Source organism: Rattus norvegicus, chromosome 1 (assembly GCF_036323735.1).
Source record: "Rattus norvegicus strain BN/NHsdMcwi chromosome 1, GRCr8, whole genome shotgun sequence".
In the NCBI taxonomy this organism is placed as follows: Eukaryota; Metazoa; Chordata; class Mammalia; order Rodentia; family Muridae; genus Rattus; species Rattus norvegicus.
The window spans coordinates 14,229,218-14,253,372 of NC_086019.1; the positions used below are offsets into that span (position 1 = coordinate 14,229,218).

At 41.7% G+C, this 24,155-nt stretch overlaps 1 protein-coding gene across 3 annotated transcripts in view; it reads left to right on the forward strand.

The window, feature by feature from the left end:
* Positions 1-24,155, forward strand: part of Txlnb (taxilin beta) — a 45,191-nt gene that overhangs the window by 4,571 nt on the left and 16,465 nt on the right. For 2 of the 3 annotated variants that reach the window (XM_006227657.4, XM_039112431.2), the window contains exons 3-6: positions 6,277-6,368; positions 12,558-12,728; positions 21,496-21,690; positions 23,720-23,839. In XM_006227657.4, coding sequence (XP_006227719.1) covers positions 6,277-6,368; positions 12,558-12,728; positions 21,496-21,690; positions 23,720-23,839 — 578 coding nt within the window. Of the gene's footprint in view, positions 1-6,276; positions 6,369-12,557; positions 12,729-21,495; positions 21,691-23,719; positions 23,855-24,155 lie in introns of all 3 variants that reach the window. The other variant, NM_001135859.1, reaches the window with a different exon arrangement.

Consider the following 24,155-nt stretch of genomic DNA (forward strand, 5'->3'; position numbering starts at 1 on the left):
AATCTCAAGAACACTGTGTGTGTGTGTTTTGGACATCATCGGATGCCTATAATATTTAAGATAGGAGATGATAAATTAAAGACTCAATAGTAATTTGCTGAAAGAATGAAGCAATGGGATATTTAAAGCAAACTTAGTTAATAAGCAAAATATAATAAATAGGGACAAATTTATTGATAAAATAATTGTTAATTAGATCACTTATTGTAAAATATTTTTTTATTAAGGATAGGTCACAAAAAACAAACAATAATAATAATAACAACAACAACCATGGTTACGTCTGCCAAGAACTGTGCTCATCTACCATTAATTTCATGACTGGTTAGTGCCTGGTTAATGCCTGGTTACGAGGCACTGTGTTGTGAGAACAAAAAGAAGAGATGACACAGGTTAAGGGGCTCTTGGTACAGAGAGAAAAGCAAACACAGGAACCATTACTCAGCAGAAACACACAGAGGAGGAAATGGTTTTGAAGAACATGGGGTTTGATAGCACCAACAGTAACTGTGGATGGAGGGAAAGAATGCTAATTTTGCACCCCTCTCGTCCTATGACTGAAAACACACTACTACACACAGGACAGCCCTCCCAGTCTGTCCCCACTGGTGACCAACAGCAGAGAACTCACTTCAAAGACGACTTCCCACATGAGACTTGGTTGGTTTCTCTCTTCTCCCTTACGTTTTCTTCAGCTTCTGTGATAGATGGGTAATTTCTTGAGGGTAGTAACCACGTCTCATTCACTTGTGTGGTGTGATAGAACGAAATACCAAGGACGATGTATGAGAACTACGCTCATACCCGAGTAACAGATTTCTTATCTGTAAACCCAAGTAAACTACACTTGAGTAGGGTACTACTATGTACATAAAATGCATTATGAAAAGGTTTCAGGAAGTGTTCATTGATACCTTCTACTAATACAACAGACCCCCACCCCCCACAACATAAAGGTCACAACAGTATTTAATATATTTTCATATCCCAACAACACAAGGTTGAATCATTCTAGAACACCGGGAGGCATAATAATGTCCCTCTGTGTTACAGAGAAAATTTTTCTTTTCTCTTCTCCAATCAAATCGTCCTAGATGTGCCCCTTAGCTCTGTCGTGTTAAAGATCCAGAATGTTTCCAAACCACTGTTTATATCATCCTAAGCCATTTATATAGGCACCTCAGTGTATGTGTTATACTGAGGGACAGAGTATGAAGGAAATAGGAGAAAATTAAAGAAAATAGGAGAAACCATTTGGAGCTTTATACTCTCTCCTGTGAGTTGTTTTTATAAATCCGTATAATACTTACAATTACCAAATCATTAGGACAGTTTTTTCAGGATGAGAAAGCAATCAGACTTTTTTTCTCCTGCTACTCTCCAAAAATTACCCAGCTCCAACCCAGTGTGTTTGGCTAGAATTTCTGTTTGTGCATCAGAGGCCCTCTTCAGGCGTGTGTGGGCCAGTGGCCTTTCTGTGCCATCCCTCTCAGTGTCATCAACGTGTTCTCCTACACACAGTATCGCCTCAGCTACACTCATAACAGCATTTTCAGGCAAGCCTACCCATAAACCACGTTAGTTACCTATAAGCAGCTTTAGGAAACTCCTTGGCTCCTTGTTAATTAAATCGCACTGCAATTTCGTTTACAAACTTAACCGTGTGTTTAACTCAGATTCAAAACTTACCAAAACTCTACAATGCACAGAGATTCAGAACTGGTATACATTACCTCAGGCCAAGGCACTATGCTAGTTTAGCAGAAAGCAAATTGTGGAAGAAAAGGGTGCTAATGGCTTTGGAAACTGTTCCTTTTGACCTTAGAGTAATAAAGTTCTGACTGTGGGCTTCCCCGGGCAGAAGGAGGTTACCAGATGAGATAAGGCTCTGCCTGTAGATGCCTATAACTGTCTCCTCATGAAAGAAAGCTTTTCATAGGCAGCCCTAACTGCAGAGGTCTGCCATTTCTCTGAGTAATTATACTAAATATCCCAAGAAAGAGGCTTGTTGTGGGTTAAGTTATTGACCATCATTGACTACAGGTAAGTTTCTATATATACACCAGGACACTATGGACTCCATAATGTCTTCAGGCACCTATTTACTTCTCATCTTCTTTAGAACAGTCACACACACACACATATAACTCTGATAAGAATTCTAAAGGTTCTTGAGGAAAGGATGAGACACAAAGGAACTCAAGGAAAAGAAGAATTGGTGGGACTCAAAGATAGATGAATTGGTTCACAGAAAAGTTGAAACTTGGGTAGAATTGAGTAGAGAGGAGTGTAAGAGAAACAGAGTCAGGGTGTGGGAAAGCGAGTCTTGAGTGGAATTCAAGACATCCATTCTCTCTTCTGAGCACAAGAAGCAGTGTACATGTCAACACCTTACTACTCTTTCTGATTATCTTGTTCATGATTACTAGTAGAGTAAATGCATCACCAGCAGACTCATGAGAAGTCCAAGTCTATTCTCTAAGTGAGCGAGAGGCTGAAGTTCCAAATGTCACCACAATAAAGTCACAAAAATTCCAGAGGCATAAAATGTCAACTTAATGGAGGATGCTGTGACAGGAAAACACAGCAGGGGTAGAACTTTAAGCATTGATTGTGGTGTTAAAACCAAGTAAAACAATCAAACACTGTGACCATGAGGGTAAGAGAATACAAATTTAAAAGGTAGACCAGCATTTAAAATTCTAGGTTGGCAAATACATTGCCCAAACAATGTTGTCATTTTCCCTTCATTCCTATTAATTCCAGGCTATAAATGGTTAAAGTTATTTCATTTGTGGAGTCACTAACCCTTACAGAATCCATTTAGTCAACTCACTAATCTAATGCAATATGCAAAGAAACTGAAACAACGGAGTTGCTCCTCTTACTGACGGCCATGTGGGTCCTAGAACTTAGGTCCATTTCCTGAAAACATCTAATGATGTTCCAAATTGTTTTTAATACTTACTGATGCTCAATTTTATTAGTAAGGAAATGAAAATTAACATTAAAATATGAATCTGGGTGTAACATTTGAAAGAGGACACTCTTCAACAATAGGTAGAACGGAAAAAGGAGATACAGAATTGTTCAAGTGAGTACAACAAGAACTGATGTTACCTCACAACCAAAAATGAGATAAAAGAAAACCTTTGGAAGGGAAAAGGTGTAAGTTTTAGGGATACTTTAAGTCTATGCAAGTAATCAGGGCATTTAACAGAAGAAGGGATCGCTCTGCTAACAGCTTAAGAAAAACCCTGGTGGGCTGGAGAGATGGCTCAGCGGTTAAGAGCACCCGACTGCTCTTCCAGAGGTCCTGAGTTCAATTCCCAGCAACCACATGGTGGCTCACAACCATCTGTAAAGAGATCTGATGCCCTCTTCTGGTGTATCTGAAGACAGCTACAGTGTACTTATATATAATAAATGAATAAATCTTTAAAAAAAAAAAAGAAAAACCCTGGTTCACATCTCTATAGCTGTTTCAACTGTCTAAAATTTAAAGTTCTTAATTTCTTCTCCAAATGATTGATTAGAAAAATAAAGACTTTTGAAATGTCTTTGACATAAAGTGCTCCTTTATATTTCAATACAATCGTGCCAGTGGTCATAGCCAAATGTCACAGTCTTGTCCTCACTGCACAGATGTTTCAACTTTGATATAGCTTCCAATACACAACATTTCGCATTGTGGTAGTCGCAGACCCACTGCATGCCTTCCTCAGCTTTCGCAGGGAGGAATGAGACTAGCTTCACAATTCAGGAGCAAGCACACGGTGCCTACCTGATAAAACACTCTGGAGTAAAGCCAGGCTTTCCTGTTGTGTCTGACACATCAGCATACGGCCCTGTTTCCATGGGAACGCAACAACAATTTTCTTAGAGATTGAACACATCCCTGTTTCTCTCCTCCACGAGTGCCCGTGTAGACCCTAGCCCAACAGAACCCATGCAAGTTTAAAACTTACCATCTCTAATGAGTTCTGCACATGCCTCTCTCTAGTTTCTTGAATGATCTGTTGAGGCTGGGAAGAATTTTTGAAGGTGTATTGATCTACTGGAATGATAGATAAGCATCTGTACAAAAGGGCAAACTACTAGAGCAGAATGGGATTTCAATGAACATGAAGATTATACAGTAAGAACAACAAGACGCCCTCTGTACAGCTACAGAAAATACAACCTAAGGAGACCGACCCTTCATTTGAGAAGACGACACACTGGAGTCAGAGTCTCTCATTTATTTGCCCTTCCAATTTGTTTGTCTTCCAATAGGAAGGCATACAATGGCTTCAAATGTTAGCAACTTATCATGAGAGATGTCCCAAGACACCAAAACCCCAGGTGAGATAAAAGGTTCACCATCTTCTACTTAATTTGGACAATAATATTTGATTTGCCTGATACAGGTGTCCATTGGCTTCATTTCACTATATTATTAGCAGTGCTCAACATTTGACATGGACCAAATGCAAGAAGCCCTGGCCCTAACCTGGTGGACAAGAGTGCTTCCTTCTCTACTGGCTCAGGCCAGTCTCAGATCTGCATTGACTCACTGAGCCAAGATAGACCAAACATTAGCAATGACGTCATTTCCTTCTAAAGATACTCCACCTTTGATTCACTATCTTTTTCTGCTACCAAAATTTCTCGGGAGAGCTTAGAGGAAGTCACCTTGGATTAAAGTCTTTACGATGTCAGCAGTAATTATGTAATATTGGTGATTAAATTCCTCTCTAAGATAAAAGGAAGTATTCAGTTCTTGGGGAAAAGGTTGCAACTTTGCTCGCATTCTTTAGCAAGTTTATATTAGGGTTCTCCTCAGTGGCCTGACCTCCTTACTGTGAGCAGATAGAGCGGTTTTCACAGATAGGTGAGATTGGGAAGACTCCTCCACCTTGGCAGCGTGGTTTGCAAAGGTGTTGTCAGTGGTCACCGTGAGTCTGAGCTGTCAGACATTCCTCCTGACACTGGCCAGCTGATTGACTAGCACTGTGGAGAAGCAAAGTTAAAGGAGATAGAAGGAAGAAGGCAGCAAGATCCTAAATCTGGTAAATTATCAGGAACATAGAAGTTGTAAAATATAGCTTGATGTCTGTTGCGGTAATTATTAAAAATGAATGTAATCTTTCTATCCTTGTGCCAGCACTGTAGGGCTGCATGGCATCTGCAGAGTACCTTCATCTCAGCGGCTGCGGCACCAAGCTATTACCTCTAGTTATCCTCTAGCCCCAGAGGTCTCTCAGCCCCCATTGCTAGCCACCCTCTCCTGGATGTTACTCTGACAGCCAGGAACTCTCTGTTCCCAGTGAACCAGTAGAATCAAAACACTAGAGGGTCCAGCAGCAGCTGACCTATCTCAGACTCTGCCCATACCCCCAGCAACCGCCCCCTGGTAGTTAAAGTATAAACTCCCAAGAACCCGTTAAAATCAAGACTCAATAAGTGTAATTTAGCAATCAGATTTATATGTTAAATTCTCAATCCACAATACATCCACACAATAAACTCACAACCAATTGATAAAGTTATAAACTGCCCACCTAGATAAGATAAATTGAGCTATAGAAATCCATCCCTTAAGAAATATTCATAACTATCTATGGCCATTTAAGGCCACCTGGCTCTGGATCGTCCTTCTCTGTCTCCATCTTGGTTCTTCTCTTCCTTTCCTTACACACTGTGTCCCTGCCTTACATTTTTACTGTCCAATCACAGGCCTTGACCTAACTTGTGCCAGCCCTCACCTAAATATAGACATCAACCTACAGATGTCCAACTAGGGAGAAAAAATGACTGCCTGAGAAGGCTGAGCCCAAATTCATGGAACACTCAGAAACACACACACACACACACACACACACACACACACCCCTATGAAATATCTCCCAGGTATAGATCTTTCCCCTTTATGTATTGATTTGTATTCTCTGGTAGGTATTATGATATGACATGCTTACCTTTAGACTATTAAGGGTGCACAATGGGAAATAATAAGAATGAAGAAGAAAATTTGGGGACTACTGCTTTCGCAAGCACTTATTGAAATTCTACCACGGATTTGACTCTGCACCACACGAGCTAATCCTGACTCCAAAAGGCAGAGGCCACCCTTTCTTACAGGAAAAGGCAGGGGCTTTTCCTAGCTGAGGCTCAGGAAGGTTCTTGGTTTGGCTGAGGTTTGATCCTAATTTGCAAGGGATCAATCCAATGTACCAGTCCCTATCACCTGACCATATGCTCAACCCTCATTTTTAATTTATTTTATTTTTTTAGGTAAAGAAGCTAACTTGCTCATGCAAAATCTAAACAAGCTGCAGGCACCCGAAGAAAAGCTTGATTTTTTATTCAAGAAGTATGCTGAATTGGTAAGACGTTTGGCCAGCTCTTTCTGTTAGGAAGCCCCCAGCTCTAGACAGTGCTGAGAAGAGAACATGGCTTTCCGTGAACATCATTATAGAACACAGCTACTTAGCACAAACAAGCTATCGCTAGATTCACAGAATGCTGGTAGGAAAGTATGTTTAAGGAAAAAGAAAAGCTGACTTGTAACAATAGAAAGGACAAAGAAGGTACCGCTCTCTCTGTTTAATGGTGTGCAGAATCTGGGGGAGGAGGGGCAAGAAGGAATACAGGTAGCTGAAATTTGTGGACATTTTATAAAGTTCCTTTACCTTCTCTATAAAGATGAACATCAAACTTTCATTCAGCTTCTTCATCCGTGTTTCTCAAAGGCAATGAGGGGAAATTCAAAGTAGAGTTAATGTCACCCCACAGTTTGAGGTACACACTCGACTGACCTGAGCCATTTCTTCAGTTTTCTTCCTCCGGCCCCATTCTTTCCCTTCCCTACAATGGCGAAGTCTTTCAAGTGGGTTGCTTAGTCCTCTGTAGAGCCTCACTGTCCATAACCAGGGTCCTGGGAGCAAGAGAAGCCACTTCAAACCTTCCAAGAATTCCAGAAAGTCACCGTGTTCTCTGCTTTCAAATTGGCCAGTAAAGACAAGGGCTTGCCGAGCACAATACTTTGCTATCAAGGAAGCCTCATGAAAACCTGCTGGTGTGAGAGGGAAAGGGTAGCTGAACAGAAACATCAGAGGTACATGTCCAGCTCCCCCTTGACCCCCAGAAACCGAGTTCATTTCACTTATGTTTCCTGTGTGCGCTCTTTAAGAAAGCCACTGGCTTGTTTCTTCTGAAGAAGCAGCAAAAGGCAAATGAAGTATGAGATGCACAGAACTTCCTCTGGGCAAGTGTCGAACCCACCTCCCCTGCAGGGGTAGATGCATTTTACGCTAAGGATGGTCCCATTGGGAGCCTGCCCCTGGGAGTATCCCTCATCTTCAGTCCAGCCCCACAAGAGGCTCTGAACCTAACTTCACTGGGAGAGCCTCCCTTACAGAGTAAGCGTCAGGCCCACAAACTCCATGCCCCTTGATGGTTTGTTTTTCACTGACTGCAGGCAGCCCTGTAACCCCTATGTGTCCCTTCCTTCCTTCTGCCTTGACACATCCTGTTACGCAGAATCATGACGCCACCCACACAGTACAACTCTGACACCCTGGGTGTCTGGCTGATTGCTTAACTTTCAGTTATTTTTAATCACACGAATCACATCACATGACACAAGAGCTCCAAGTACACAAAACAGTATTTCTAATCCATCATCTAAAATACAAACTCTGTTTGATACATGCCCCTTTCCAGTTCTGTGCAGCCAGAAATGGAGTAACTTCTACCATACGGCACACGAGTTAATAATTTGTTTTCTGGATGCATGCAGCATTTTTTTTTCATGTAATTCAGTCTATATAAGTATGTTTTGTTAGAGTTGCGTCATATTCCATTAACTGGCTCTGTGTGCTGCAAAAATGATAATATTCTGTATACATTGACATTGGAAATTAATATGGCGGCAGTGATTCCTTAACCATCCTTTCCCCCCATAACCACACAGAGACCCTTTACTGTTTCAAAGCTTAGGCCTTAGTTGGGCAGACTCTGAGCTAGCGCCTCTAAGTTAACTATCTAGTCCCATTGAGTCATGTGGCTAGCTATATCCACAAGGCCTATAGTTATGCCCATCTCCTCTCGTGTCTCCTGGTAAAAGGACCTTCCCTTCTCTTCTTCCCAGAGTCCTTCCTTTCTCCCTCCCAGGAAGTCCCACCTATCTCTCTATGCTGCCCAATCATAGGCTATAGCTACCGCCTTCGCCTTCTTCTTTCTTCCTTCTTCCCCTCCTTCCTTCTTCCCCCTTCCTCCTCTTCCTCCTCCTCCTCCTCCTCCTCTTCTTCTTCTTCTTCACTAATTAACTTGGGGAGCAAGGTCTGCACAACAAAAGCTGGTGTAGGTGAGAATTCCCCTGGGTTGGAGCAATCAGATCTAGGGGTACAGAACGTAGCATTTAAACACAAGCAGCACCAGACCAACCCCACCATTGTGCTGATTGACTAATTCAAGAGACAGCGTCCTCCTGCTTCAGAAGCTAATGTTGTTGTGAACACCATCATTTATTAGAGCTGTCCCTTCTTCATTACGATTTTAAGAAAAAAGTTCTAGAAATAGGACTACCGGATCAAACAGCTTCTTGGTTTTCTAGCTTCCTGGCCATGCTGCTTGCTAAAATAAGGGTAGAGCATTACAAGGCAGTTTAGCACTGGCTATTAGCAATTCACATGAGCAGCAGCGTAAGTAGGAGGTCAAGGACATTTTCCCCAAACCTGAACCACATTCACATATGTATGTCACGTCGCTCTGACTTGTGCGCCTGTGTCCACTTTTTATTATTTCCTGTACTATCTGTCCATCATCCCTTCAACTCAACTACTACGTACCAAGGCCGTTATTGTTCACTTCCTAGCACCATTTTGCTATACTTGGCAGGAAGTAGGAAGTATTCTTGACTGTCACCTGATGCCATTTACATGCCTTGAGATGAATTGCCTCTCCAGTCTGAGGGAAATTACTCCAAGAGCTAGGGCTACTTATCCTGGTCCCAGGAAATTCTCTGTGCCTGCTTACCATGCTAGACAGTCAAGCCTGTAAAAGCATTCCTACACTTGGCATTTGTCTCATCCCCTATTAACAAACTAAGACCATGGGGTTGGGGATTTAGCTCAGTGGTAGAGCACTTGCCTAGCAAGCGCAAGGCCCTGGGTTCGGTCCCCAGCTCCAAAAAAAAAAGAAAAGAAAAGAAAAGAAAACAAAACAAAACAAACAAACTAAGACCTCAGAAGCTGACCCAAAGACCCAAAGACATTTCCATTTCAGGGAAGAAAATTCATGAAAAAATTTAATTAGTTACTTGGAGATAAAAGTCTATTTCCTTGCTCATTGATTAGGACGCTAGTATAGAAAATGTCTGAAAAAAAAAAAAAAAGAAAATGTCTGAAATGTGGAGTAAACGGTCAACTCCGGTACTATAAATCTAAGTACCACTCGAGCTCACACATGCTTACAGAGCTTGAGGCCTGCAACATTGTCTGGCATCGCATTCATCAATAAATAAGGATATGTTCATTAATAAGTGAGGATACTTCCTCACTACATTCAGAAATGGCCTTAGAAAAATACTTTCCAGAATTTTTGCAACCTCTGTGTACTTAAAAAGAATCACTAAGACAATCCTAATTTAGCCATTGACACTAGATGTGGTTTTATTTTTTTTTTTTAATTTGATGAAGAGAAAATAAGAAATTTCAGATGAAATCTTTTAGACCTATTACACATTTCGGATCTGCACCTATGTGAATTGTAAACCACACAGCCAGCGCTGGGCTGAGGTTGACTTAGTTACAATGTGTTTACCTTCATTCATTAAAAACCCCTGCCCAGACTGTCATTCTCCCTCTCTGCCCTCCTTCCTCAGACCCACTGACCTGGAACCACACAGGTTAGATTCTCTTCTTGCACCCATCTTTCCTGCCCTCTGAATCCTCTGAGGTACGCCCAGTTGCCCTGAGTAGGTTGCTATCCCTGCTGGGCCTCCAATCTCCTACCATCTATCTGCCCATCTTCATCAGATCCAGAACCTTACAGCTCACGTATATCCACCAGAGATCCTACCATGTGAGGATCACGGAGGTTGGTCCCCCTCCCAATACCTACTACAACAGGAATATCCACAGACTAAAGCTACCTAGATGGCTAAAGACTCGTGGAATGACACAAACAGTGAAAGTCAGGGCAATATAACATCACCAGAGCACAGCTATCCTACTACAGTAAGCCCTGGGCTTCCAAACATAACAGAAACACAAAAACCCCTGCGCTCAAACACAAGCACAGAAGTCTGAGCTGTTTGAAAAAAAATCATCAGGCTACTAAATAATTCAAAAGTTGAGAGTCTAGGGAAAATAGATCTGGGTAAGATTTAAATGTGCACAAACTTATAACACAGCTAGAGATTAAATATGGCAAACATAAATCATCTATCTTCCAACTTATAAAGCACAGAAAGCATGTTTGTTTCCTGACACACAGAGAAAGCCACAGAGGGCAGTGATTCCCAGAGAGGCAGTCTTGTATGCCATGGAACAATGGGTGTCTCTGCCTAGACATATTTCTGCATCATCAGTCAGGTGATGTGATTGCCATACAGTAGGCAGGGGTACTCAGATTGGTGTTAAATAGCACAAAATACAGAGGATTTTGCATGATACAAAAATAGGTCCCGTTATGTCAACAGCAATGAACTTGAAAAGTTTTAACATACAGCTTAGTCCTCAAAAGTAGAGCCTGCTCTATAATGGCAACGACAATACAACAATTTCAAGCAAGAATAATCCTGTTATAATCATGAGAAGTTTTTCCTTGTCTTGTTGTTATTATGCAAAATGAAAAGACCACATCTATCTCGTGAACAAGAGTTTAGCATGAGAAATACCTAATAGAGGAGCCCTGGCTTTTCACGAAGGAGTCAATGCCAGTCCAAATTTCCAGGAACATCGTTCTCTTTTTCCAATCTTAATTCCTAAAAAGTAGAAATTGTACATGGGTATAGACTTAGAATATCAAATGTGCATACTCTTGACTTAATCTGAAGTTGGCTTATAATGGTTATTCAGAGAAAAGAGAAAGAGAATAAAACAAGATATGGATTGAAGAGAGTATGGCAGTCTCCAAATAGTTCAGAAAAGAAACCCAACAGATTCTAAAAATGGAGAACCTAAGATGTGGTCAAGATTCATGTGGACTGTGTATCCATTTTCATCAGGCATTCGGAGGCACCAGGAACCCCAGGCATCCAGAGACACCCAATAGCTCCCCAGGGATTTTTTCTTGCTCTTAGCCAACATGGCTATTAATAGAACAGTCTCCTCCTGGTTTAAACAACACCCAGGCATTAAAGAAAGCAAGTCCAGTGGAGTGAACAGTTATAGACCTAAGTCTGCTGCCTACATGTGGCCACATTCATGTTTGGACAGACACTAGCACTCTGAGAATTTGCTGTTCTCTCTCTCTCTCTCTCTCTCTCTCTCTCTCTCTCTCTCTCTCTCTCTCAGCTCCTGGAGGCTGTTTCCCATGCTCCCTCTATTAGAGCTAAGACTTCACAATGTTACCAGGCTTATCAAATAAAACTATATCAGATCCAATTAATTTTACATTTTAGACAATGAACAATTTTTAATAAAAATATGGTCCATCCAACATTTGGAATATACTTAAATATTAAAGTTAGTCCTTAATATCCAAAATTTCTGTTTATTTAGGTATCTATATCGTATTTGGCAATGCTACACACATATTTTAGCATCCCAACATGGACAGTATGGGAATCATGTGGCTTCATGCATCTGGATTACCAAAAACAAGGGTCATGATGTCTTTGCTGTAGGCACAGAAAGGTTGGGGACAGAGTTTACAGGCAGCAAGAAATGTTAAAAAATGTTAAAAGTCGTCTTTCAAGCCAGTGTGTTATACTGAGGCTGCTTCTAATGCCTTGGTAAAAAACCCTCAAGGTTTCAGTGTTTGGAGATATACTTTCTCTTGCTTTTCCATATCCAAAGAATCCCCATCTAAACCCCCAAAATTATAAAGAGAGAACATTTTATATTTACCAGGAAGCTGTTTTTTCTCTTGCCTATTTTTTTTTTAAAAATGTCACCGTTAGCTTATTTTCAGAAAGGATTATGAGAGCAAAATATATGCCAAGCAAACAAATTGTTGGCCGTGGTCTGAATACAAGATACTGAGATGAATTGCATCAGTTTCCAGATTCTCAGGTGTGTCTATCTCCTTTGGATAGCACTACATGATTATCATTCGATAAAACAAGAAAAGAAAAGAAAAGAAAAACATTTCTACACAACCAAAAAAAAAAAAATCAGGAAAGCAGATGCTAATAGAAGCAAGCTATATAAAAATCATATATATTATGCTCCACAAACTGTATCTACACATGATATAGGGTGGCACTTATGAAGTTCATGAGCTGCCAGAGAGGCAGACAATGATTAAAAATAGCTCGAAACAACCACTCAGAAAGCCCTTAGGTTTTGCTTCTTTTCCGTGAGCTGCAAAGACACCCTGGCTGATTTCTTTGTTCCTGTGTCTAGCTGGATGAACATCGCACTGAGCAAAAGAAACTGAAGCTCCTACTGAAACAGCAGGCGCAAACGCAGAGAGAGAAGGACCAGTTGCAGAGTGAGCACAACAGAGCCATCCTGGCTCGAAGCAAACTCGAGAGTCTGTGTCGGGAGCTACAGAGGCATAATAAGACACTGAAGGTATGTGGACCCCTGGCTTGGAAACACATTTCTTAGCAAGCTGCAGAGACACAGGTCTTCGCTGTCTAGAGAAAGCATGGCTTACCACCAGACGGCAGTGAAGTCAGATACTAGTTGAGCCACTGGCTCATTTGTGATCTTTAAGTTATTCTATCTCCATGAATGATTCCCCCATCTTCTGACTATGTGCTCAGAAGGGGAAAAACTAAATGAGACTCCACATGGGAGGCGCATACATAATGACAACACTGCAGACCGGGAGTGAAGTGTCGTGTTCTTTTTGTTCATGCTCCTTTGTTGTTTGATGATTTGACTGTTTTCGATATCGCTTAGTTAATTATTTAATCATTTTTATTTTTTATTTTATGTGTTTGGGGGTCTTGCCAGCATGATGTCTGTCCATTTCATGTGTGCTTGGTGCCCAAGGAAGCTAGAAGTCATAGGAGCTAGCGTTACAGATGGCTGCTGGGAATTGAACCCAGATCCTCTGGAAGAGCAGCCAATGGTCTTAACCTCTGGAACCGTCACCTTATACCTCAGTTTTCTCTTAACATTTTTTTTGTAAAAGCCCAAATGAATTCTACATGACACAACATAGATGTGTAGCTGATTGACATGATAAAGGGAGGTGGAGAGTCTAAGTATCAATAGTTGTCTGAGAAAAGAAGCTTTTTAAGACTTAATTATTCAACCTCAAAATAATAGACTGATCTTTTATGTCTGCATGGGTTTCATTAACTGTGGCATGGGTCCCCAGCAGTGTATTTAATCTGATTACCAGCTCCATCAAATAAGCCTGAGGTTTGCATCCACAGTCCCCTTTCCAGTGGTAGACCCCAAAGCTTCAGACCTATAGTAATCAATCAGACAGTAGTCCTGCAAATGGGAAATGGGAAACAAGCGTGCTGAACCGTGACTCTCACCTTGCAAGCTGGAGAGGATGGGAGTATGGACTTTTTCAATGAGTGTACTAGGAACACCTGACTAGCATTTGTTCCAAGCACACACTGGGGTCTGGGTTGGAAGGGGACCTAAAGATGGACGCTCCATCTTCAACTTAAGAGGGAATGTTCTGAGTTTTAAAAAAAAGACTCCTGCCTTTCTACAATGTCATAGAGTGAGGAAGTGATGGGTGAGAATGTGTCACTGAAAAGACCCAAAGGGAGAGGAGTGTGGCTTTGACCCCTGAGGACTGCACATTTGACCTGACAAATGGCCTCACAAGAGTTCCTATCTTAATGGATGAGGAAACTTAGGAATTCTACTCAGTCATTTTACAGCCATGAACATTTGAAGCATTGAAATAAGAATTCAAACCCAAACCCTAATTTATATCTGACTATTTGCCCATGGGCTGGGGCATGTTTAATTTGTATAGCTAACCATGGATATGCATTCTTGATGAACAGCAGTGTGTGCTTGGAACAAATGCTAGTCAGGTGTTGTTCATACAGTATTCCATATGCAACCATTAGCTTTGGAACAATCAGGAGAAGCCCAGTATTGGCTGTAGAGCAGACCACTTCTTTCAAACACATCAATTTTTGCTTCTCGAAACACAGATGTTGGATTTCTTCATATTCACCTTCTGTCTTCTTGAAAAACTGATGGTTTTATCATCATGAACATCTCCTGACAATATTTATGTCGAAATTTTCTTTATCTGACTTTGACACAGCCCTTTAAGTTTTCTTATTTTCTTGTTTGTTTGCCTGCACAGTATTATTTCTTTTCATTCTCTACCTGGGTCTACAAAGCATAACTCACCAAGATAGGATAAAACTACAGATTGGTTCTTTTCAAGTGTAGAGTGGTGCTGACGGCGCCTGTGCCACCAGTGTGTGAATATCGGGCATAGGCCTGCGGGATTGAAAGAAAACATGTACACGGGTCACCCGTTTTCAGAGAGTGCAACAAAGACTTTACTGAGATCTCCTTATATACCCGAGGCAAAAGCCATGGAAAAACAACAAGGCAGGTGAAAATCCCCAACCAGGAAAACAGTAAAAGTCTGTGTGGTGAAACTCCCAGGCCTAATCAGAGGCATAAACAACTTCTTAAGAACAACAAGCTGGAAGGCTAGGTGGGGAGGAAGGGTGCCATGGAAAGCCCTGGCCCCAAATCCAAAGACTAAAAGCATCTATGAGAATTGACTTTGCTTCTCTAGATTTTAGCATAACTCTAAAAGAACACATACACCAAAACATTTTATCATTATTACCTTGTCACTTTTAACCTGTTTCCAATCTGGAATATTCAAACCGTCATTAGCTATAAACCAAGGACTGACTTTTTCTATAGTTTTAACAAAATCTTGGACTGTCTTTACCTTAATACCAGTACCTTGTTGTTTGAGTAAACTTACAAGCTGATCTACGACCAATAATGAGGAACTTGTAGTTCCCATCACTAAGACAAAACCTTTGTAGCATTACTTACTTTTAGCTTTGCCTGGTAGTCGCTGCTTGTCCCCACTACATTCTGCTTCCTTGCCGGCTGGCCTTTTGGAACGATCCCGTCAGGTTGTCCTCTCTTTCTCGATCTCTGTGGAACCTCCAGATGCCAGTGTGTGAATATCGGGCGTAGGTCTGTGGGATTGAAAGAAAACACGTACACGGGTCACCCATTTTCAGAGAGTGCCACCAAGGCTTTACTGAGATCTCCTTATATACCCGAGGCAAAAGCCGTGGAAAAACAACAAGGCAGGTGAAAATCCCCAACCAGGAAAATAGGAAAAGTCTGTGTGGTGGAAAGTTCCGGGCACAATCAGGGGCATAAACAAACTTCTTAACACAACAAGCTGGAAGGCTAGGTGGGAAGGAAGGGTGCCATGGAAAGTCCCGGCCCCAACTCAGGGGCTAAGAGCAGCTGCCAAGGGTGCAAACAACTTCTTGCTATAGTAGACTAAAAGGCTCAGTGAGGGGGAAGGGAAACACCCCAAGATAGGGCCCAACATGGTGCCAGTCCATTAACACAAAGTAATGATTGATGTGACTACATTAAACAATACACACAATGTTTACTTGTTTACACCACACTTTCCACCTCTCTCTCTCTCTCTTTCTCTCTCTCTCTTTCTCTCCCCCTCCCTCCCTCTATACCTCCCTCCTTCCTTCCTTCCCTCCCTGCCTCTCTCCTGTTCCTTTATTCTATTCCTGACCCCCAATCCAAAGGTTGTCTAAATTATATTTTTAATCATCTCTTGGATTTTCAAATTATAGCTCATTGTGTTATTTACAGTGGTTAATCTGTGGTTAGGATCAACATTTTTAACTTCCTAGTCTTTCTAGAGTGAATATTATACCACATCACACATGTAGAAACACTGTAGGTAATTTTCATTATCTCTCTTATATTTGAGCTAGAATTTTCTATGTATAGGATTCTATGCATTTATGATGCTCATGGGTGACAGGATTGCTTTTGTCTTTATTATTGTATTCCTTGAAAAATGAAAAGAAAAACTGTGGTTTTCTCTCTGATTCTTGAATTTCCAAATGCTGTCCTCACTTGGTCTAAAGCTTCAGTGTCTGTCTATCAACCTAGAGATCTCCCTGTTAGGGTCTCTTGGTCCCCAGCTCTGCTGCCAGTCAGTTCTCCAGTTGTCTATTCTCTTTAAGATGCCCCTTGTTCATTTATTCATTTGCTCTTCCAATTGAGAGCTGTGATTATTGGAGGTCAAAGTTGTCCACGGATAGGATCGTCTTCTGTTTTATTCTGGCCTCCATGGTTCTGATGGTGATGGCAGCTGTAACTTGAGCTGTCACTCCTCCTCACACCACATGTCATTTTTCTATGGCTATTTCCAGGCTATTTCTAGCAATTTTTTTATATTTAGAGCCTTTGTGTCTACCAATGGTCTCCTTTATTTTTAATTTTTAAAACATGTTATGTATATGAATGTTTTGCCTGCACACATTTAAGCGTGCCACATATGCGTGGTAGCCACAGAGGCTAGAAAATGTTAATAGATGCCTAAAACTGGAGTGCCAGATAGTTGTGAACTCCCTTGTGGGGGCTGGCAGCCAACCCAAGGACCTCTGCATGAGCAACCAGTCCTCTTAACCACTGAGCTATCCTTCCAGTCCCTAAAGGTCTGTTTGTTTAACATATATTCCACTTGGTGTTTGCTGAGCTATATGATTCTGTATGATTTTCAGCAAACCTGGAGGTTTTTTTTTTTTTCCAAGTGTTATTTTTTTTCAAATGAATTCACTGTCATGTTCTCTTCCGCCCTCTCTCCTCAGCCCCTAGCTGTGTGCATGTTGGCCTTGTGACACTGCCCCACAGCTCTCCTCATGCTTCCCTCAGTCTTCTGATCCGGCCATTTCACAACCGTTCACTGTCATGCCTCTTAAAAATCCAAGTGTTTTTTTTTTTTTTAATTTCTAATTACACTGTTTTAAATCCCAGAATTCCTACTTATTTATTGAGCTGTTCTTCTTGTCTGAGACTTCCTGGATTTAGTTTGTTGGGATAATATCTTCCTTTATATCACTGAACCTGTTTTATAATTCTTCCCTGCTAATTTTGCATTTGGGCCCTTGTGGAACAATTTTGTTTATTTATTTACTGTCCTTCTTTTAAAAATGTGCCATTTCTATGGAGCGTTCATTGAAAATTATATCCTGTATGTTATGATAGTGTAGAGGCTCTGGATTCTATTATGTTAGTTGGCCTTCCAGTGCTGTAATAAAATATCTGACAGAAAACAACTTAAAGGAAGAAAAGGTTAATTCGGCTCACAGTTTCGGGGACTCCAGTCCATGGTTACTTCTTATTTCTAGCCACGATGAAGAACACAGTTGTTGGGAGCACATAATAGAGAAAGTTGTTCAGCTTAAGGTGACAAGGAAGCATAAAGACCCAGAACGAGGCTCCAGAGACAAGATAGAGACTTCAAAAGCAAACACTGGGAGCTGACATCCTCCGAAAATAAACTCCCCTTCTGAACAATGGATTCAGCTGTGAAGCTGTCCGTGGATTAATCCATTGATGAAATTAGCACTCTCATGGTAGAATCATTGGTCAAAAAACCAATCATCTGAGGGTTATAACCTTCAACATACAAGCTTTTGGAGTCTACACTACCTATGTAAACCATAGCAATAACCTTCTAAAACTATTGACTAATTTTTAAATTAAATTAGTATTGGTTAGCTTCAATACAAAGGTAGTTTTGAATTCACATTTTGAGTTCAAAAATTCAAATACCCATTCAATTTCTTTCTCCTTAGCTAGTCTGTGAGTGTAGATCAGTGTCACTCAGAGATTGGAGCAGTTTCTCCACAGTTAAGTGTCTTCTCCCTCTCCCACTCTTCTCTTGAAACGTCTCTCTCATCTCTCAGTGGTTATATAGTTTCCCAAATTTCCACATTCTTGCTCTTCTCTGAAAGACGGAAGATTTTTCTAGGGAAATTTAAGACATCTCATGCTGTTTCCGAGTCTTCCTACAAGCTGAAATCTGTTTAAAAGGGGGAAAGGTGAGAAACTTACGTTACATCGCACCAAGTGCCAGTTGTCTCCCAGAGTCTACAGATGGTGTATGTAGAAGACGAATCTTGGTGTGACCTCTTTGTCCACCTTAGTATGCACAGAGTGCACAGTCAGTTCCCTCTACCACCATACATTTGTAACTTTTTCATTCCTTATCATTTTTTTCTTTAGTGTGTTAAACAAAAATACAACTCTTTTTCTTTCTTTTACTGAATTTTCTTTTATTCACATTTCAACTGTTATTCCCTTTCCCAGTTTCCTGGACATAAGACCCCCATCCTAAAAAGGTGTTCCCCTCTCCAACCACCCCCCCCTCACATTCCCTTACAGCCTTGGCAGGACCAAGGGCTTCTCCTCCCATTGGTGCCCAACAAGGCCATTCTCTGCTACATATGCAGTTAGAGCCAGGGATCTGTCCAAGTATAGTCTTTGGGTAGTGGTTTAGTCCCTGGGAGCTCTGGTTGGTTGGCATTGTTGTTGTTGTGGGGTTGCAAGCCCCTTAAGCTCTTTCAATCCTTTCTCTAACTCCTCCAACGGGGGTCCCGTTCTCAGTTCAATGGTTTGCCGCTAACATTCGCCTCTGTATTTGACATGCTCTGGCTGTGCCTCTCAGGAGACAGCTATATCAGGCTCCTGTCAGCATGCATTTCTTGGCTTCATCAATCTTATCTCATTTTGGTGGCTGTATATATAAGGGCTGTGTACCCATGTGGGACAGGCTCTGAATGGCTGTTCCTTCAGTCTCTACTCCAAACTTTGCCTCCATATTCCCTCCTATGAATGTCAAAAATACATCTCGTAATAATTTAGATGAAGGCCAGTGTAGGTCGGAGGCATACATACCCCTACAGATCCTTGAAGCAATAAATTTGAAACTCTATCGAAAAAGAACTTTCTAGTACAATGTACGTAGGTTGCCTAAGGAACATGATTTTGGTGAAGAAATAAGTAGTATTTGTTACCAGAATGTCACAGAAACAATGTGGAAAGGACTATAGAAATCGTCTAGTCCAAGCTACTCATGTGTCTGAACACAAGTTAAGAATGCATTCATCATTAAATAAACATTACTGATTAACTATGGATTATGTGCTAAGCATGATATCAGTTCTAGGTATATGATGATGCCTGTAGACTTGTTTTCACCGTCAGTCTCTTGGTCTTGATCGCATTAGTGATTTTTCACTTCGTATAATACACTTGACTAATTTTAAAAATTGTCTCAGACATCATCGAAGAGATGGCACATTCTTTATCAACGAACTCAACTGAACAACATTTAGCAAGGCTTATTTTTGTCTAGTTGAAAAATCAACATAGAACCAACATTCTACAGCTTGGGCTACCTCACAAGACCTTGTATTCTTCCTCCCATTAAAGGGTGTGGTGGTGGTAATATAACACAAAACTCAAGCTGCCATTTAATAAGCCAGAACTGAGCGGTTTGACACATAAGTTTAAAAACTTATGCTCAAATCTAGAAACTATCAGACTTTCTCAGAAGCACAGTGTAGCTTTTTCATTCATATACGGAATCTTTATAAATAAATTGAAATTAAGATCATAGACCGTAGTCATATGATTCATAATTTGGGGACTTCTATCAGGAGCAACGAGGTGACAATCATTGTCACAGCCATGTCCGGTTGCTCTTTAACTGATAGTTACAATCATGTTTAGTGATATATGTAATAAGCATTGGTATACAAGGATAAATGTTATCTCAAATAATCTTCAGATTAGGCAGTATCTTTTATAATATCTCTAAGAAGTTGCGGTATGCTGAAACTATAATTCTGACGGCCAACAAGTTAGGCAATGTGTTAATATTATATAAGAAACATGGAAATGAGCAATGAGTTCAAATATTTCCAGAGCATATATTTTCCAGATCCGTTTTTGTTTTGATCATATTATTCTATCCTAATAAAGACTCGTGCAATCAGTTCTGCCAAGATAACTCTCTCTTTCTAAGTCCTGCTACATAATTTGAAGTTGGTAGGCAACTGAATGCAGTGTAATTTCACTTGCCAACAATGAAGCAAGCTTTCCCATTAACAATTAACCAGGACTGAAAGGAATCCGAAAGTGTGTTATCATCTGTCAGCAGGGTGAATGCGTCCATCTTTGGGATAATATAGCGAGAACAAAGCCTTTATTCTGAAAGGAAGAAAGAAAGGAACAGTTATAACACAGATAATTCCTGGTATACATAGAGGAAAGTGGGCACATTATTATTAGTGGTTAGTGACGAATGTGGAGATTTGATGTCAGAGAAAGAGAACAGGAACAATATAAAACATCCAATTCCTCGATGATAAGAAATGGTAAGCGGGGGTGGTGGTGATGCTGGTAAATGTTCCCTTTCATTTTAGAGTTATGGAGATTTCAACCTTATTACCTTCCAATTCAGAATTTATATTGCAAATATTTTATTTATAACGCAAAATGATTGTTCCATCCAGAAATGAAATATCCAGTGTATTTTGAAAAATTCCTTTTTATATTTTTGTATAGCTTGGATTAAAGCTTCCCGATAATATATCTTTCTTATGAGCCCACCATAAGGGTCCAAGTTCAGTTCCCAGGACCCATGTGAGGTAGTTCACGATCACCAGTAACTCCAGTTCCGGGGGATCTGATGCTTTCTTCTGGCTTCTCTGGGTACCCACACAATTCGACATATATCCACTCACATACAGACATAAACATAAATAAAAAATAAATAAAACCTAAACGAAAAACGAAGTTTATATTACGATCTCACTTATAAAAATATGGGTGACCAACTCTGTGGTCAATATTCCATGGTTTTGTAGAATAACATTACATCTATGTCTCTCTTCTGCAAACCACCACCGGCTCCCACCCCACCCCCATGCTCCTAACTAAACACAGAAACAACTCATAATCTGCTTCCTATCTGCCAGTAAATCCCAGTGACCTCCCACCCCACTCCTGCCAACCCCTGGGGCCACAACAGCAGATCAAAGGCTCAATGTGACTGTGTGACTCTCAAAAGTCACTGCTGGTCATTCAAGCAGCGGGAGACTCTTCCGTTTTAAAGGCAGCCAGCTCAGCACCTAGCCCAGCAGCCGGCCCTGAGTGAAGGCATTCACAGCTGAATCCCTTCCTGCTCAGACATCTATTTGGGGATAAAAGAAACGCCCGGCTTAGTCTGTACCTGGCTTCCTTCGGTGACCTTATCCTGAGTTCTCTAAACCATGGGCACCCCTAAACCAGCACAAAATGTCTCGCTCTTCCTCCACAGGAAGAGACCCTCCAACGGGCGCGCGAGGAAGAAGAGAAGAGGAAAGAGATCACGAGTCATTTTCAGAGTACCCTGACAGATATCCAGACCCAGATAGAACAGCAGAGCGAGCGCAATATGAAGCTCTGCCAGGAGAACACAGAGCTCGCAGAAAAACTGAAAAGCATCATCGACCAGTACGAGCTCAGAGAGGAGGTGAGAACCACATCAAACAGCTCGCAGGACTCTACTCCGGGCCAGAGCTGCCTTGTGAGAGGGAGGGGCTCGGTTAAGAAGAAACTCATGGCCAGCCCTCTCAACCGTTAATTGTTACGATTGGATTTCTTCTACTAACCAAAATAAAAACAGCTCACATCACATCGAAATAAAAGCAGGAAAAAGAAGGTGCTGGGTTGCGGGCACGGTCACCCCGCACAATCCTTGGGTCCTTTAAAAATCCTTCCCACGTAGACGAGGGAGAACTCCGCTCTCTTCATTAGGTCATTTGTCTCACTATCAGGCAGAAAATACTATCCTATGTAAGCTACTCTTTGTGTTGCTGTGACCAGATATCTACTAAGAAGCACCCTAGGGGAGGGAAGGTAAATTCTGGCTTACGGTTTTGGAGAATTGTTCCACCGCAGCAAGGAAAGAATGGCAGGAGGGGAAGGAACGGGGACAGGAGCAGGTAGACGGTTGCTTACACTGGTCCACAGACAGAAAACATAGAACACAGGATTCTCATACCCAGCCTACTTTTCGCATCTTTATTCAGTCCAGGGCCCCAGACCATGAAATGGCACTGTTCACAATTAAAGTGGACCTCCTCACCTCAATTAACCCGATCAAGCTAGCCTATCCCTCGCATCAAGCCCAGAAGCTCACCTAATGCAAACCGTCCCTCAGAGGCATACCCAGAAGCCTTTCTCCCCAGTGACTCTGAATCTCACCGAATTATTAATATTAGCCAGAGCACTCATTAGCTTTGCTGTGTTTTATGTCAGAAAGCAGCAGCCCGGAGAGGAGATCACTCACAGTCACGAAGATTTTCATTTTCAGTATTTTACATTAACGATCTAACAAGTGTCTGGGTTGGTAACGTGCCAAGACTTTATCAAAAAAACAATTATCTGAGTCGGCGGCACGTGGTCATAGGAGTTAGGAAAATCAGGAAACTCCTCGGAGCAAGCCGTCACGCCGAGCTACCATCTTCTCCTGTGAGAAGGTTTGAATCCATCCAGGATAGAAGCAAGAGTAAAGAAGAAAGGAAGAACCTATGCGAAAAATATCTGCTCTCCTCAGAAAGCTCAGTTAGGGATGCCCTGGAATATTAGTTTATATCCCCAGCACTGGTTCTATTTAAATTCCAATACAGCACTCCGTGTGTCCCCTTTCTGATGGGGCCTCATAACCGTCAAGACATCCTTCAAACAGAGGTAGTGCAGGCGTCAGGATTTGAAGGACAGAGAATGATTGGTAGTTTATGGATGAAGCCAAGCCATGCTGTCTCGACCTGTTAGCTCTCCTCTCCTACTTACAGGGTCTCAGCTTATCCAGAGGAAAAGCTTGCTCTAGCTCACAGATTCGAAGGTTTCAGTCCATAAGCGAGTGACCCTATCGCTTTGGGGCCTATGTCAAAGCAGCTCTCTTCATGGTGACTAGGAAGGTGGGGGGTGGGCACTGACTGCCAAAGACCGGAAGGTCTTCTAGCGAACCCCACCTCTTCAGTTTTCTACCACATCCCAATAGCGTGAAGCTGTATGCCAAGCACTTAATATTTGGGTGGCATCAGAGCTGTGACATAAGCAAGCACTCAGGGGTCTGCACCTCGGTCCCACACACCTAGGAACCATAGCTGGTACTCTGTAGTGAAAATTCACGATGATAAATTATATTCGTCTTACAGTTGAAAGTAGGAAAGGGGTCCTAATACCAGGCCAGAGTACAGCCAAGCATTGTCTGGGAGGGTCTAGCACAATGAACAGCATCATACCAACTGGCTTCCAAATTGAGAAAAATCATGTCGGTAACCTTTAGGCACTAATGCTGCTGACCTCTGACATCCACACCGTTTGAAGCAATCTCTGAATAGCAGAGAGTTGGAGACTCTCAATGACTTACGGCCTTCGGTGAGGCCTTAGAAATCTAGGAAGTTCGTATGCGTGCATGTGAATGGTTTCCCATTTTTACATTTCTGTGCACTGATCACAGGCCTGGCTTTCATGTGCTCTTCCTTCTTCCTTAGCATCTGGACAAAATATTCAAACACCGAGAACTGCAGCAGAAGCTGGTGGATGCGAAACTTGAAGAGGCCCAAGAACTGATGCAGGAAGCAGAAGAGCGGCACAGACGGGAGAAGGAATATGTATTTATCCTTTTAGTCGGCATGCGTGTATGCACTGTATCTCTTCGTCGGGGGCTCTCTAGGAAAGCTGTCTGACAGTGGCAGAAGATCACTTCCCTCATATAAAAAGCTCACGCATCTACGGAGAAGTAAATGGGCTAGCCCAGTAGGAAACACTGGGACTGTACCATTATTCACACAAAACAGTCATTCGACATACTCAACAAGTGTTTTTCAAGTGCCTATTATCTGCTGAGAGCATTTTAGGTGCTAGATTATAGCTGTGAATGAGACAGAGAAGGGCCACCTCCTCCCAGGCAGATTAGAGGCTGTGTAG